Source organism: Lygodium microphyllum, chromosome 30 (assembly GCF_053477565.2).
Source record: "Lygodium microphyllum isolate KBCC chromosome 30, Lygodium_microphyllum_v1.1.10, whole genome shotgun sequence".
Lineage (NCBI taxonomy): Eukaryota > Viridiplantae > Streptophyta > Polypodiopsida > Schizaeales > Lygodiaceae > Lygodium > Lygodium microphyllum.
Genome location: NC_141164.1, coordinates 51,011,245 through 51,029,156, shown reverse-complemented (window position 1 = coordinate 51,029,156; position 17,912 = coordinate 51,011,245). Strand labels below are relative to the sequence as shown.

Below are 17,912 nucleotides of genomic sequence, written 5' to 3'. Positions count from 1 at the left end.
ATATAAATAGTAAATATATGTAGGAGTGTAAGGCTACGTATGATTGCATGGGGCCAAATGGAATGAGGAGGAGGATTGAGAAAGGGGGCGGTGTAGTTTAAGTGGCTATATCCTCATCAACTAAAGTGGTAGCACCTCAATAATCTCTTTGGAAGAAGCCATGGTTGAGAAGGACCTCTTGATTCAACTTCTATAGGTGATTATTTAGTCCATCATGCTAATGATTCATTTAGCCTAGTCTATCCATGGCCTTCCTTTTATTAGAAGCTCCCAACTTGACCATACAAATTTGAATTTGTTATGTGTATTTGTGTCACATTGAGAGGTTACACTCTCATAGATACACCACCACATGAATAGTGAGAAAGAGGAATGCCACTATTATATTAATTACAGCTATTGCAACATAGCCATGCTTAGACAAACACCTACACATAAGCACTATACTCCAGGTATTATAATAATCAAACTAACTTAACATGATTTCTTAATTGAAGTATTTTTAATTATGTTTTGATCATGTCTTTTAATGATGTTAATAATTCTAAATTGCAAGTCAATCATGATGTGAGAAAATGACATTATAAGTATATCAATATGTGTGTATTTCACACATAGTTATGCTTCTTGAAACACTTGCACATGTGCACCATACTTGAGTTAAAATTATCAAAGTAACTTACATATAATTTATACAACTTAATAATGTTTGTATCATGTCTAAAGTTAAGATTTTTAATGGCAAAATTTAACTTCTATATACTGTTCATTTAACTTATCTACAAATACACACACACATATGTGCATGTGCACACACATACGTGCATGTGCACACACATGATTGCATACACATACCATTAATTTACTTATATGAATATATCTTCACATGTAAATAATATATTTTCAATGTGTCCCTATACCTATAGCATATGCGTGTACATATCTATATTTGATTGTCTACATGTTGATGCGATGTGTAGTGCACACACACACACACACACACACACACACACACACACACACACACACACACACACACACACACACACACACACAAAATTGAAGGGAGTGAGCCCTGAGTGGAAGCACGTGAAAGAGGAAGCAAGAGCTATGTGAGAGAGAGAGAGAGAGAGAGAGAGAGAGAGAGAGAGAGAGAGAGAGAGAGAGAGAGAGAGAGAGAGAGAGAGGATGTGGAAACTCCAATAGTCACAATGTGTGATCGGCCTTCCCTTATTCAAATATTATGGAAAGAATAAATAATGAAGTGACAATGATGGACACTTGTTACTTGCTATAGTGTACATGTGTGTGGGTACTGTCACTATAACTAATACATGGGTGGATAGGTACAATTGCATTTACCCCCAATAACCTCCCACTTAAAGGCGAATATGCCTCGAATGAGGAGTGAAAAGAAAAAATAAAAAAAGTACAAAATGTACATATATAGTACAACAAGATGAGGAATAGATGTCATCTCATCCAGCTCCCATCAACCTTCTAAGGAAGGCAAAACACTCTATTGAGAGACTTTTTGTGAGTAGATTTGTAGGATTGTGGTTAGTTAGGTCAATAGACCCATGCTCGACGACCTCTTAAATGAAGTGGTAATGCACCTCAACGTGCTTTCTCTTCGTATGGAAGACTAGATTCTTGGCCAACTAAATAGCCCTCATAGAGTCCAAATGCAGTGTAGGGATCACATAATCAATCATGTAGATGGCTAACCATAGAGCCTCCTTGCAAGCCTCAGTGGTGACTACAATATACTCAGCCTCAGTGTAGTAGAGAGGGCTATGTATTTTTGCACCCTAGACATCCAAGAAACAACACCTCTAGCACAAGTGAAGACAAAGCCAAAGGTGGACTTCCTACAGCTTGTATGTCCTGCATAATCAGAATCAATATATCCCATGAATCTTGTATCTTGGCCACCATAACATATGCACATATCTACTGTGCCCTTCAAGGACCTCATGATACCCGTTGTGGCATCTCGTTGCCACCTACTAGGTGTAACCATATAGCGTGCCACAACTCCCATTGCAAATGCTATGTCAAGATGAGAGGTTATCATGGCATACATTAAACTGCCCATTGTGGATATATAAGGGATCTTGGCCATCTCGGCCCTCTATTCATCTGATTATGGATAATTGGCCTAGCTAACCTTCACATGAGAAGGTAGAGGACAATGAATACGCTTACCATTCTGCATATGAAATCGCTTAAGGACTTTTTGGATATACTTTTTCTGTGATGACAAATAAAGGAACCCCTTAGAGCGATCGTGCATAATGTGCATCCTAAGAATATATGAGGCCTGTCCATGTCCTTCACCTCAAAGCTCTTCTTGATTTGAGTTTTCAAGGCATCCAATCATCATGAGATCTCCCAACAATAAGCATATCATCCACATAAAGTACCAAAACCATCAGGCTACCATCATGAGCCTTCTTCCTGTATAAACATAGATCCATAGCACTACAACTATATCCCTGTACATGCATAAAAGCTTCAAACTTGTGATACCATTTCCTAGATGCCAGCTTCAGATCATAAAGGCTCTTTCTCAACTTGCACACTAGGTGATCCCTACCTTTTTCATCAAATCCATTAGGCTACTATATATAATTCTCATAATGCAAGTCCCCATCTAGAAAAGCCATCTTTACATCCATCTGATAAAGGTCCCCAGATCTTGTTGAGCAACCAATACTAGTACCAAGTTTAGGGTCATCATCTTGACCATAGGATAAAAGACTTCATCTAAGTTTGCACCTTGTTCTTTCTTAAACCCTTCGCTACCAATCAAGCCTTATAAGTGGGCTTGGGGCATGCAGGGATACTTTTTTACTTATATACCCACTTGCATGGCAATGGCTTCTTGCCACTAGGCAAAGGAGCCAAATTCTACATATGGTTTTTCTGCAAAGAGTTAAACTTTGACTACATAGTCCTGTCCCATGAGTGATTATCATCTTTGTGCATGGCCTTATAATAGGAGAGAGGCTCACATGTATCTATCACCTAAACGAAATCAAACCACTCTCTACAAGAACAAAGGGTCCTCTTGGCCTAATGGAATTAACCAATAAAGCACACCACTTAGCATCCTACTGCTAAAAACAAACCCTTGGCCTCACATAAACCATGCTAAAGTATAAAATTGGACCAAGGGGATGACCATTCAGGCCCTACACTAAATAAATCAAATTATTAGCTAAACCCCCTGTATAAATAGCAAGGGGTGTCCGACGAATATGTCGTTGAATGATCCGATACGCCCATAATAGAATAGGAAGATGATCAATCACTACTTGGCTCATAACCCATACTAACCATCGGCGGCCAAAACAAGACATGTTAGCAATCCCCACAATAGTCTTGGACTAACATCAGGAGGCAATTGTAAGAGCCCCTCAAGACCACAGTTAAGAGAGACATCTTCAACAAAGGCACAATTAGCCACTAGGAAGCCTACAAAGCGATTCCACTAAACATGGAATCAATTGGCAAGTCATTGCCTCAAAGATCTCAAGGGCATCCAATGTTGTACGATGATACATCCTTAGAATGGGATCCCTCACACTATAGGTCCCATTCAATTGGTTGATCACTAACTGCAAGTCATATTTTAACTAGTGGATGCTACCATGTTTGGCTAAATTTAACTCCATAAAGGCATTGTATTTTGTTGTATTATTCATAAAAGCTGTGCATAAGTACACTCCCATTTTTAAAACCACTCAACGACGGGGATCTTTGATGACAACCCCTATACTCACATGCTTAGCAGGTCCTCAAGAAGCTCCATCAAAATATAATGTGTAAACCACTATCAAAATATAATGTGTAAATCACAATTTCATTGATGTAACCCACCATGGAAATCAACCTACTCATACTTATGATAATCAAAGTCTAACCAAGAGAGAGGGTGTGAGATAGGTACAATCCATCCTTCCTCACTAAACTCAATAGGAACACTAGTAAGAACCCAATGACAATGGTGGCAATAGACCTTAATATCCCACATGAAAGATCCAACATATGGCAATGTCTAAAAAATCTTGGAATCCTTGATTCTATTAAGAATTTACACTCTTCAAAGATAAAGGATCTTCTCCAACAAACCATTGTAGAATTTTATCAAAGCATTGAATTCTCTTGAAGCATTGGAGTAATCTTATTGATCAGGAGCTGAAAATTACGTGGGATCAATCATATTGAACAAAGCTTTCTTGAAGCCAGTCTTATGATCTTCAACCTTGGTCCATGGATGGTGTTTTATGCTAAATATTGATTGGTTGGACTCATTTACTACTCTTCATCAATATTAAAGAGATAATTCTATTGCTTTCAACTGAATCTCTCTTTTCATCCAATTGTTGAACCAATCCTACTATTGATAAAGAGAGATTGAGTGTAATAGATCCTCTTAATCCCCATTGAAGGGCATGTAGAATTTAACCTAGAATTGATTATGATTGCTTGATGATTTCTCTTTTCTACCCATTCATATGTTGATGCTAAATTGATTGCATGCTACTCATTGCCTACTTAACTTGGATTTTTGTTGGATGATTAAACATTGATGTTGTAAGACTGAAATAATGATGAAAATGGTAAGTGGAAATATTGTAAAAGTAGTGAGTCACTGCAAAAGGGTAATGCCCTATCCATAGCCTTTTCAATTTATTCATTTCCCAATACCCACTTGCATTTGATTGAAGAATTTAAAAGATTTTTCAGTCAATGCATAGCATCCTTGTTTGATTAGCCATTAGAATGTACTTGCCATGTTGATTCTCGTGACAGGAAAAGCAGACGCCAAGTGAGTTGGGAAGACAAAAGAGAGGTGACCCTTCCTTCCTGATTATGACCTTGAAGGGGTGCACAACCTGGCTTGAGGACACACCCCTCAACTCTTAGAGGCCATGAAATTTTCAAATTTAGGTGGAGGTACATTCCCCATTGTCAGAGTTTGGCAATAATACAATAGTGACCAGTCCTATTCAGGGTACCACAGGTGGTTAAAGGTTCCATTGGAATAAAATTAGAAGAGGTGCAGGGCATCTCCTATTCTCAAGATGCCTACAGGTGGTGGTCACAGTTTTACAAGTCTTTACAATAGGTACCTACCAATGTACAGGTTATCTTTGAGCCCCACATGTGCCCCCTTTTCAGAATTGAAGATTCAATTACAAAAAATTATGTCTTGATCCAAACTGAGAACTTGATAGCTCCATTCAAATAGGGGATCCTAAGCTTTGATTTAATAAAAAAATTTGTCGATCCAATATCGGGAGCTCAAGTTATTATTGATTTACTAACACTAGGTATAGTGAGACAACACCCAGACATTATACAAGGGGACACTGTTTGTCATTATTCCATCCAAAATCTCCAACCCAAGTTGATATCTTTTAAAATCTAGTATATCCCCATATAATAAGCTTCCCATAGAGCTATTAACCATTGGGATTGGTGCTATATTCTAAGAGAAATATGGGATTTATTGACAAATTGTCTACTACTACAACACAATCTTCTAATGGCCAGGAATAAAAAGAAAGACCCCATTACTGAAGCATTGAATGATGGTGTCGGGAACTTTCAATAGGATCAAAATTACACAAATGAAGCCCATAATTTTGAGCAAATAGATAAAGACCTAAGCATTGGGATTGCTTACATCACACACCAAGAAAGGGATGACACACATGAAGTACATGCAGTGATGAGTGATTACCTTTTACTGTCAAAAGAGTTGGGACATGTGAATCAAGGTCATTCTAATGAAGGCTTAATACATATGAATCAAGGTTTGTTGCAAGGGATAGCACAAGTAAATAAGGGTATCCCTGATTTGCAGCAAAGCAACAAATCTTTATTCCAAGAACTCATTTCAGCCATAAAAGAAATTGGGAGCAAGCCACAAAGGGAACCTCAAACTATTGAAGATCCACATGCAACCCCTCTTGTTGGAAATTCTTCCCATCCAAACAAAGAAAGTTCTTAGCTAGCTATGCATGCTTTTGAAAGGGGAGAACCATCTAGAGTGAGGGGTAACCATTAGCCTTCATAAATCCATGGCATTCATACCACAAGGCCTCAGTTTAGCAGCCCAAAAGATAGTCTTAGACATGAAGGGGAACAAGACAACAATCAATGGGATGATGATTATCATGGATGTGATTCCTTCTATAAGTCTTTTTACCATCAGTTCTCAAATGTACAAAAAGGAAATGCAGTCAACAATCAAGTTCATGAAGGTGGAAGATATGATGAGAGAAGGTCAGCGCATGATATCTCAAACAAAGAGCATGTTTCAAATGGTCAACCCTCATCTCATGGTTTTGGGCCACCTACTTTTAGGCAAAAATCTTGGAACAAAGATTTATGGAAGCAACATTCTTATGGGTAGCCATCTTACAATGAAAAGGAGTATAAGGAAAAGATCAATATCACTAAATTCAAAGGGGATAATGCTTCACCTTTGGAGTGGGAGGAATGGATTAATAAGCTTGAATTGTACTTCACCCTTTATCCTAGAAGTGAAGAAGCCAAGATTTATTTTGCGGCTCTTCATCTTGAAGGTTACGCCCATACTTGGTGGCGTTACATGCACAAGATTGGGCAAAACTTTCTCACTTGGGAGGAGTTCAAGTAAGCAATGATTGATGTTTTCGTTTCTCCTTTGGAAAAAGAAAAGCTCCAAAGAAGATAGTATGCATGTGCTCAAAGAGGAATGCCCATTAGAGACTACTCCAACACATGATTGAATCTCTTCATGTATGTTGAAGGCATTTCAAATTTCGTTAAGCTGAATAAATATATTTTTAGTTTTTTCTATTTAAAAAACAATTAATATGTTAATTTTGGAGGATGCTAGGAACACTCAAGGTTTAATTTCAAAAGTGAGCCTCCCTGGAGAAGTCTTAGTGAGTCACATGTGAGCTATGAAATTGAAAATTTTATCTAAAAATTATCATTTAAAAGTCAAGCCTCAAAATTGAACCTAAAGTTGATGGTTTCAAAGCATATGTGAGCTACGAGATTGATGAACATCAATATTTTGGATGCCTCAAGTTAATATATCTTCACAAGTGCCTCTTTTTATAATTAGTTTAGTGTTGCACTATCTTATGTTCCATGTTTACCTCAAAATAATCTCACACTTGCCTTGAAATACTCAAAGAGCTAAATATATTTTTGTTCCTTGTAAAGAAACTCATATGTCCATATGGAATTGAATGGTCAAAAGAAAAGCTACACTTTGAATATATGCCATACAATGCTCTAAGGCCTACTCTTAGGAAAATTTTACAATACCATCACATGTGATGTTTTCAAACACAATGAAGCATTAAGTTTGTATTTTCACAAGAGCAAGTGAGCCATAAGAACTCCATAGTCTAGGTTTTAATATTTCAGTGACCTCGTATACTTAAATTTTTCCTAGAAAACCCATGCTGAAACACAACATATTGTTTATATCCATGTAGAAAGATTTAAAGCTATCACAAATTGGCAATAAATCGAAAGGAGAATTGTGCCAACATTCTAAATGAGTGTAAGAATTCTCTAAATAATTCTTATGCAGCAAGAATTAAAAAGAATTTGCAATCCATTTTTATACTTACTGAAAAGTGACCCCCCTGCATGAACCATCCCCTCTCCCAAGGGGACACCAAAAAAAGAAAAGGGTTGGAGGTTAAGCTAATGACCCTACCTCACACAACATCCACTCCTCATCATCACCCCTTTATCCCCCTTCCCACCTACCATCCCCGCTCCCATCCCCCTTTATTTCATCCTCTATTGCTCAATGTTCAAATTCAAAAACGTCGCGCTTGCCCCGCCCCGCCCCACAACACCCCCCTACAAAAAAAAAAAGGATTGGAGGTTAAGCTAATGACCCTACCTCACATAACATCTGCTCCCCCTCTTTGCACCACTCCTCATCACCACCCCTTATCCCCCTTCCCACTTGCCACCCTTGTTCCCATGCCCCTTTATTTCATCGTCTATTGCTCAATGTTCAAATTTGAATGAACCATCCCCTCCCCCAAGGGGCCACAAAAAAAAGGGTTGGAGGTTAAGCTAACGACCCTACCTCACATAACATTTGCTCCCCCTCTTTGCACCACTCCTCCATCACCACCTGTTTATACCCCTTCCCACCTGCCACCCTTGTTCCCATCCCCCTTTATTTCATCCTCTATTGCTCAATGTTCAAATCCAACACACACACACACACACACACACACACACACACACACACACACACACACACACACACACACACACACACACACACACACACACACACACACACACACACACACACACACACACACACACACACACACACACACACACACACACACACACACACACACACACACACACACACACACACACACACACACACACACACACACACACACACACACACACACACACACACACACACACACACACACACACACACACACACACACACACACACACACACACACACACACACACACACACACACAATGTAAAAGAGAGCAAGAAAGAGAGAGGGAGGAGTTCTTTTGGAAATGAATTAAAGTACAAGATGTATTGCAATATGACATTGAATGAGAACATAAGCACAATCATACAAATAATTAGTCCATATCCATAATAGTTTTCACATATATCAGATAGTCCTTAGATTAGAAAATCTTCCTATAGTGAATGGCAAGGTAGTAGTAGTTGTTAAACATCATATCTTGTAGTAGAGGCTTATAGTTTAAGACTATAATGGTGAAAAGGAAATGAGTCCCAATCAAAGTTTAGAGTAAGTGTAAGCAATTGGTTTTTGACAAACCTATGCTTGATGCAACTACAATTTCATACAATTTCATTCAATCAAATGACTTGTATTGGTCATGTTCATATAGTAGCATGGGAGTTTGAGGATGAATAGGAAAAATAGTAAATACAACTCCTACTTGGGAATATGAACCTCTAATATGAAAGTAGTCACTAATTGGGCACAATCTATGACTCATACTAGCCACATGTAGGATGATAGATGCACATGCAGTCTCTTAAGATTGCAAAAATTGCAATTCACGCTACCAAATCATTACAATCTAAAACATGGGGTTTCCATTTAATTACATGGTAGAAATGTGTTTTTCAAATATTCATGTAGCTAATGATTACAACACATGTAATCACATGGGATGTATGGTAATTGGGATAGGTATGACACCTGTAATTTCGATGATGAGTTTTAGTCCCTTGAGATTTCTCTTTGATGATCACCCCTTTAGGAAATAACCTTTAGCCTTTAGGTTGCCCTTTTCTCTTGAGTCTCTAGTCTTGTTGCTCCATTATGTACTCTTTTTTGTCATGCTTAAGGCCTTGCCACTTTCTCCTTTAGTAGTGACTAGCATTATGATTCATCGATGCTATGCAACTCTAGTCTCTACCACACCTCATATATCGAATTTGGATTGTTTCAAGTTGTAGCTTGTTTATTAATGAAAATTTGGTCTCTTGCAAATCTTCTTGTATTTTTGTTCCACATAGACATAAAAAATTTAGTTGTTTTCACAATATTTATTGTACTATAATTCCGGTTTATAAAGTACAATATGTATACTATACTTTATCATACTACAGAGCCAATCATATTTGTACCATATAGCAACATGGAGTACATCTTATTGTATTACACTATCATTTCATATTTGTACCATACAATCATGATTATGATTGTGACTTATGTTTTGAGATATATAGAGCCTATTTTTGAATGAAATAAAAGAGAATGATATAGAATACAATGGCAATTGGTAGATCATGAGAGAGAGAGAGAGAGAGAGAGAGAGAGAGAGAGAGAGAGAGAGAGAGAGAGAGAGAGAGAGAGAGAGAGAGAGAGAGAGAGAGAGAGAGAGAGAGAGAGAGAGAGAGAGAGAGAGAGAGAGAGAGAGAGAGAGAGAGAGATATATATATATATATATATATATATATATATATATGATTATGGCCATTGTCAATTGGTTGTTAATTGTGTTGTAGGAATTTTTAAAACAAGACAATACTAAGCATTGAATTAAAAAGTAAGTGTTGCTAAATGTCAACATTCAATGCTACATGTCAACTTTGATAAATTGACACTTTATGTCCTATTGATAGTGCTACCTTTGGTCCAAGTATCAACATTGATTTCACAATACTACTTGGATGTTCTGGGTGGAAAAATGTATTATGTATGTCGATCTTATAGTTGCCACTTGCAATTAAAAAATCCCCAGGATGAATGTATCTGCTAGGTACAAAAAATGCTCACATTTTCTAATTAGACTACCACCAATTTTTATTGTGAGTGACAACATACCATTTCAATCAACTAAATATGATTATAGAGCTTTAAACTTGTTGTATTTATATAACCATGTGTTCCATAACATGCTACAACTCAACTCTTGAATGCAATTCCTATCATGTATAAAAATTCCAACTCAGTGAATATTATAGCTTGTGATTCGTACAATTCTTTGGTTGGTGTGTGTGTGATTATATATTGTGATTCGTACAATTCTTTGGTTGGTGTGTGTGCACATGTGAGTGCACTTGCATGTGCATGTATGTATGTATAAGTGTTATAGATCCCAGTTGCTATCATATATATCTATTCGTCTTGCATGACCAAGCCAACTCAACCACTTTGTCACATTAGTTTGTAAATCTCACCACTCTATTATTGCACACTGACTTTTGACTTTGTGTCTGTGGGAAAAGAGAAGGACATGTTGGCTTCATCCTACATAGGGCTACCGGTTGTTAGAATTTCAAGTGAGGCAAAAGATGACAGATTGGCTTCATCGTGGGATATAAATTAGAATTTTGAACAACGTAATGTAATCACAAGTGCATTCAATTTACCAACTTAGCTATGCTCAAAGACCTTAGTGAAGGTGAAGGAATTATGTGATGAGAAACAAGAGCGAATCACTAGAGGTAATAGGTGAAGGAATTCTGTGGCTAGCAACAAAAATACATAATTAGACATAAAAATTCTCAATCCTCAGAGCTTTGCAATGGTTACGATAAAACTTACAATCTGTAGATGCCAACTAGCAAATGAACAACTTACAATTTGTACATGCCAACTAGCAAATGAACAACTTGGCCCATTTTGAGCATAATTTGTACTTTAATCAAACAAATAATACCTTACGATTTAAGATAAATTTTTATAAATGAACTTACCAACTTTGACCTAGAGACATCCTAGTGAAGATTAAGCTTTATTAAATCACAATGTATCAAGACCCTTGGGAGTTTGTCCTTTAACTTATAATATTGGTATTTAGATTAGTAGTTTACTCTACAATATTTGATAGCATGTGGCTTATACAGTTCTTTATGTATTATGTATGTGCAAGTGTTATATGTGTGCATGTATATATCCTTGAGAGGCATGAGAAACAACATTTTAGTGTATTTTCATCTAATAGAATTCCAAAAGACTTGTGGATACATATACATGCATATAGGCATCTGCACAAAAAGAATAACTAGCTTCTCAATTGATACTCACAAACAAACATCAAATCATCACTTACACAAACAAACGTCAATCCATTACTTGCATAAATAACTAACATGCCTATTGCTACACACAAACAAATATCATAACCCATCACTTCCAACAGCTATATTTTGGAGTAAATTACTAGTTTGAATACCAACAATATTATAAGGTAATGCATAGATTCCTAAGGGTCTTGATACATTATTGTTTAACTAGCGTAATAAAGCTTAATCTTTGCTAGGATGTCCTTTGGTCAAATTTGGTAAGTTCATTTGTAAAACTTTGTCTCAAATCTTAAGATATTATTTGTTTGCTTAAAGTGCACATCATGCTCAAAATGGGCCAAGTTGTTCATTTGTCGATTGGCATCTATGGAGTATAAGTTTTATTGTAACCATTGTAGAGCTCTAATGGATTGTTATGATAATTTTTATGTCTAATTGTGTCTTTTGTTGCTAGTTAGAGAATTCCTTCACTTGTTACCTCTAGTTATTCACTTTTGTTTCTTGTCATGTAATTCCTTCACATTCACTAAGGTCTTTGAATTGTACCATGGAGTGGTAAGGGTCCCATTACACCAAGGGTTAGTGGGGAGAGTGAAGCACCACTCCCCCCACTAACCCTGTTGCTGTTGCACCTTGTGGATTAGGGTTTTTTTTTGGGGGGGGGGGTGGGGGAGGGAGGATTATGTTAACCCCTCACTAGCCCTACTAGCACCTCCTCGAAAGGGGGTGCTAAGTTTGTGCTAATGGGATTAAGTTTGGGGGTGGAATTTGATGGGTTTTTGAAAGCTTGCTATAGATCTAATTTGGACACGAGAGCCTCGATCCATGACTCTTGCTTTGATCTTTTCCTTGAAGTCTGGCATTGGAATGCCAAGGGTGTGACTGATGTTTTTGTGAGGGAAGGAATCATATGACATTTACCCTAGTTAGCGTTGGGTGCGAATGGCCCCATGGAGGTGATAAATTAGAGTGCACTTTTGGTACATGACCTTGTTTGAAATGCTCGAATGAAGCCAAAAGCTGTCCTCTTTTCCCCTCGTTTGAAACTCTGATCGAAGCAGGATGAAGCCAACCTGTCCTCGTTTCCCAAAGACAGAAAGTCAACAGCCAACGCGCAACGATGGGAGTGACGAGTCAAGCACACAAAAAACTAATGGGGCAAGTGGGCGAGCTGGCCGGGTCGTGCGGGATCGATGGATGCAGGTATACGATAAGAGGAGGAGGGGCCGCACGACGAGCCGGGATATAAGAGGGGGGAGGGCAGGCAGTGATCTCTCTCTCTCTCTCTCTCTTTCTCTGTGTCTGCTTCACACAGTGTATCTATGTTAGTGGGCGAGCTGGCCGGGTCGTGCGGGATCGATAGATGCAGGTATACGATAAGAGGAGGAGGGGCCGCACAACGAGCCGGGATATAAGAGGGGGAAGGGCAGGCAGTGATCTCTCTCTCTCTCTCTCTCTCTCTCTCTCTCTCTCTCTCTCTGTGTCTGCCTCACACAGACGTGTATCTGCCCAACAGTAACACCGATAACAAATGGCCAGCAACGCCTCGGCGGACGACGCCGTCCGGCTTCTGCTGCGCAAGGTGGCGCACCTGCACTACAGCAAGCTCAGCGCGGACGGACGGGCGCTGGTCCGGCAGGCCTTCTTCGGCCTCGACGACAGCGCGGACGGCCGTATCTCCCTGCCGGAGTTCCTTGCCGCCACCAGCGCCACCCCCGAGTCCGCCCGCGTCATCTCCCGCCTCTTCGCCTACGTGGACGAGGACAAGAGCGGCCACCTGGAGTTCGACGAGTACCTCGTCTTCACGTACATGGTGCAGGCCGGCCTCCGCCTCTGCGACGCCTGCCTGGAGCCCGTCGTGCTTGTCGGGTACACCTGCCGGACCTGCTTCACCCAGCGCTCCTCCTCCGACGCCGACACTTACGACCTCTGCGGCCGCTGCTACGCCTCCAACCACTTCTCCCACCCCTCCGACCATGACATCGTCGACATCTGCATCATGTACCACTCCCTCGTCTCCGCCACCTCGCCACAGACCTTGCAGCTGGTGAGTTGACTTAAGCTTCTTCTGTTCATGCATTCAGCTCCTGATCACAAGAATGAGACTCACAAGAAGTTTTCATACAGCTTCCCATGCGGGGAAAAGGGCTCGTTTATGCTGCTTTGAAAACCTTTTGTGTTCAACATCATGAGCTTCTCCTTGGGATGCATCGCATACAAAGCTCCATATAGTTAGTAGTCACAAAATATAACACAAAATCAAGGAGAGACTAGTTTGTCTTCCCAAGTTAGTGCTTGTTCGATTACTAGACTTATCGGTACTAATATTAAAGCAAATATCAATGATTCTATGGATTTTTTACCCATGTTAGAGACCACCAAGTATAACATATCTTGAATAAAAAACAAAAGAGAGTTTAGGGAGATTCTATCATTAGCGAGGCTAGTAGCATGGAGGGGAGAAATAACCATCTTCTCTTCTAGTAAGAGAGGGAAAATCACCATCTATTCTCTAAATTCCTTGAATTCCTTTATAATAAAAGAGAAATACATAATATGAATCCCTAACAATGCACTTGCACTACTCATAGTGGGGGGAAGGTAAACCAATCTGTAACAATTAGGAATCAACGTAAATATAAACCAAATGTTTTGAAATACACCATGCTCGACTACCTTTGTAACTCTTAGAGGTCTAGGGGTGGTGTGTTATGCCCTTGGTGTTATGACGATATAAAATTTGAGGGACCTAAAAGTAATTCTTGCTAGTTTGTAAAATTTTGATGTTACCTTGAGAATCTTAAAATAGGCCCAAATGGTTATCGACCATTCCCATTTTGCAACCTTGGAATATGTTCTTTACAATCAACAACTTGGCTAGGGGATGTACCTTAGAGTAATAGTCAACCTTGTAATTTTTACTTCTAGTTGTAGCTCCATTGTAGCATGTGAAGATTCATACGAAAAAGAGTCGAATGCGTTGTGAGGCTTAGTCATGCTAGCATCTTATCGTTCTTATTATTCTCACTTATATTGTGAGGATTAAATGAAAATGGTTAGGCATGTTGACGAAATCCATGCCAAAGTGGATCTTAGCAAAGTTGGCTATGGATATCAATGTTCTTATTCTAATTTAACACAATGAGTAATGCAGTTTACATCCAAGAACATTTGCAATCATAATAAAAAGCTCAAATAGAAAGAAATCATAGGCGTTCCCATATTTCTCTCTTCATCATTCTCAAGTATCGAACCAAGGTGGTCAAGCACCATGGCAAAGCTTGACCTTTGTGGAATTACTACCTAAGAAAGGATGGTGAAAGGTATTGTACTAGTCTAATTTGGTCAGTTACCTTGCTTCCATATTCTCATGGTAGTCTTCTCTGTAAAGAATGATCATTTGCTCGCAAAATCTTGTGAAGAACTCCATTTGGTGCAAAGAGGCTTGGTTTCAAGAACTAGAACTCGGGTTTGACAAATTTATATTTAAGTCATGGCTTGTGAGAGAAAAAACATAACAATTTCCTTCTTGCAAAAAATCATAAATGCTCATTTTTTGCCATTGAAATTTCAAGCTCTCAACAGTTTAGGTGTTTTTAAAAAGTTAATAATATCCAAATCTTATCTTAACTACAATAGATATTACCTATAGGTACAATGTTGCAAATGTGGTGACTTCCACAACAAGGATGCAAAAAGCGCACTTGTGGATGGCAGAGACCACATAATTGAGAGTGAAGAATCCCCAGGGAAATTCATCTGTGAATGGTGTTCCACTTGGTTATGCAACAATTGTGGCATGTTTTTCCCTGGATTATCAACTGCTGCAACACGAAGGAAATGGCTGAAAAAAGATTTGCATTGTGTTGCATGTGGAGTTGATGGAAATAGGACAAATCTACAAGCACATTTCAAGGTTCTTCAATTCAATCCACCAACTTTGTGATTTTTTTCTAATATGGAACTTTTAAAAGCTTTGTCACATGTCTATTGATATATACATGAATGTTTACACTATGTAGATATTCATGAATGTGTATCTATATGCTTGTATGCACGAATGCTTTTACTAACATAGGTATACATGCATGTGCATGTGCATATATTAATGTATGTGTATGTATATACATATGTATATTTATGCATGTATACATGTGTATATACATCAAAATGTATACATATATATGTATATACATATTACACCATGGTGCGTAGCCACTTATTTCAAGTATTGTTTGTTAACTCTCAAATAGTGCGTTCCTTATATAAAAGTAGTATAAAATATACCATATTAGTTGGGATATAGATATTAGATTGTTGTGTTTGTTTACTAATGAGTTTCCCCCCCCTAAACCCATTGAATGTTGAAGTAGCTCTTGGTGTGCTTGATGTGCACAGGCTTTGAAAAGTGATAAAATTTGCGAGCAATGTAGTACATGTGCATTCAAAATACAGGAAGAAATATTGTGGGAAAATAGTGCACCAACAACTAGTTCAAGTACAGCTTCAGATCCACTTGCTACAAGCATGGCACAAGCTTTGCAAATGCAACAAGCCTATATGCTAGCACAATCAATGGTCGACATGGGAGCAGCAATTTCTCATCTAGCAGGGTGATAATGGAGACCTAAGATAGACCTACAACCTTTAAATTCATGTTTACGTTTGTTTGATATTTTGAGTTCAAAGAATGAATTATACTTAGACTATAGTAGCAAATTACTTCATGTTTTTTCATTATAAAAATTAAAAAAATTCATGTAAAGATGTTAGAAATTCTATGATGCATGGATCACTTATATTATCATGTATGCTTTAAATGTATCCATCAAATATGCGAATTTAAATTGAGTAAATCAAGGGTAATAACTTAGTCATATGGCACCTCATTTGCATGTGCATCAATGGCTTTAAAAGGATTCATCAATATTGAATGAGTTCAATCATAAAGCATTATTAGAAAATCTAACAATATATGTATATTAAAATATTGAATCCAATGGGTTTCTCACGCGCGCGCGCGCGCACACACACACACACACACACACACACACACACACACACACACACACACACACATGCGGATATTATGTATGTACTAATTTCTTTGTTAGCATGTAAAAACATTTGTAGAATGGAAAATGTGTCTAAACTTTATGTTGGCATTTCATCTTGTTGTTTTAGATGCAATTTGAAGTATTAAAGCATGCTTTGTGAAGATAAATTGAAGCTTTTGATTTTTGATAATTTTCTTTTGTTTCACATTTCTTAATAAAATTTTTGCATGTTTTTGTCGTTTATTGGTTTGGCTTCATTTTTGTATTCTTTTGTCTTCCCTTTATATTCAAGCAATTTGATGTGTTATTCTAGTTCAATATTAGCATCCATCTAATTCAACTTACTAATGATTGATCTACTAAATTTGATCACTAGTTAGGTCACAAATTATTTCATATTGATTTGGACTAACACCAAGATATAGTCCTAGTGTAAGGTGGATGTTCAAATAACACTTGGCAATGTGTCTTAGTCTTTACCTTTTGATTAGTTTTCTTTGAATATGGATTGTAAAAACCATAGGCTCAAACCTGAACAATGTATTGTAATGGCTTCACAAAAAGATTATTAGGAAAGGAAACAAAGATAAGATTGATCAGTATGAAGAAAGGGTGTATTACCTTGTAACATTAAAAACTTCACAAAAGATCAAATTTGAGGAACTCATATTTTGGGAGTCAACATAAACATAATTAAGTTTAAGCTAGAATGTATTTTGGTTGCAAAAAAAAGTTTATCGGACTAATTGAAGGTTTTTCCATGGACTTTAGGTTTCTAACATTAAGGCATTGATATCTTATTTTTGAAGGTAAGCAGAACCAAATTGACATAAAGAAGTAAGATCCTTACATTCTTAAGAGGCAAAACTACTCAGACAAGCTTGAAATCCTAGATTAAAATGCTAAATTCAAGTGCTCCTAAACAACTTTGGATGTCAATGGCATAAACCATTGAACCATGTTTTGAAATTCTTGGGTTCATTATGAGTTATGAGGCAAAGACCAAATAAATTCCTATTTCTACATCCCAAAGATGATAGAACATTATGATACACAATTACCACCTAATTATATTCTACACATCCACTAAATGAGGATACATTTTCCTTTTAGCCCCAATATGCTTGCCTCCATGTTAGCACCTTATGTAGATCTACCAAGCACATTTGTACTTTATTGCAAACTAGCCTAACACATTTGGAAGACTTAAGCACATGAAATGAGTATTAATTTTGCAGAATGGTAAATGGTAAGTAATATCCA

The 17,912-nt window shown here is 37.8% G+C and overlaps 1 protein-coding gene across 2 annotated transcripts; it reads left to right on the top strand.

Annotated features, from left to right (window-relative positions):
* Nucleotides 1–12,864: 12,864 nt before the first annotated feature.
* On the top strand, nucleotides 12,865–16,347 carry LOC148009833 (uncharacterized). 2 transcript variants are annotated; one of them, XM_087672733.1, is made up of 3 exons: nucleotides 12,869–13,639; nucleotides 15,245–15,508; nucleotides 15,991–16,335. In XM_087672733.1, exons 1-3 carry the CDS (start codon nucleotides 13,124–13,126, stop codon nucleotides 16,207–16,209), a joined length of 999 nt encoding a protein of 332 aa, XP_087528859.1. In that variant the 5' UTR covers nucleotides 12,869–13,123; the 3' UTR covers nucleotides 16,210–16,335. The 2 variants fall into 2 exon arrangements, with proteins under 2 accessions (XP_087528861.1, XP_087528859.1); XM_087672735.1 differs by lacking the exon at nucleotides 15,245–15,508 and having other exon boundaries at nucleotides 12,865–13,639; nucleotides 15,991–16,347.
* The last annotated feature ends 1,565 nt before the right edge of the window (nucleotides 16,348–17,912 follow it).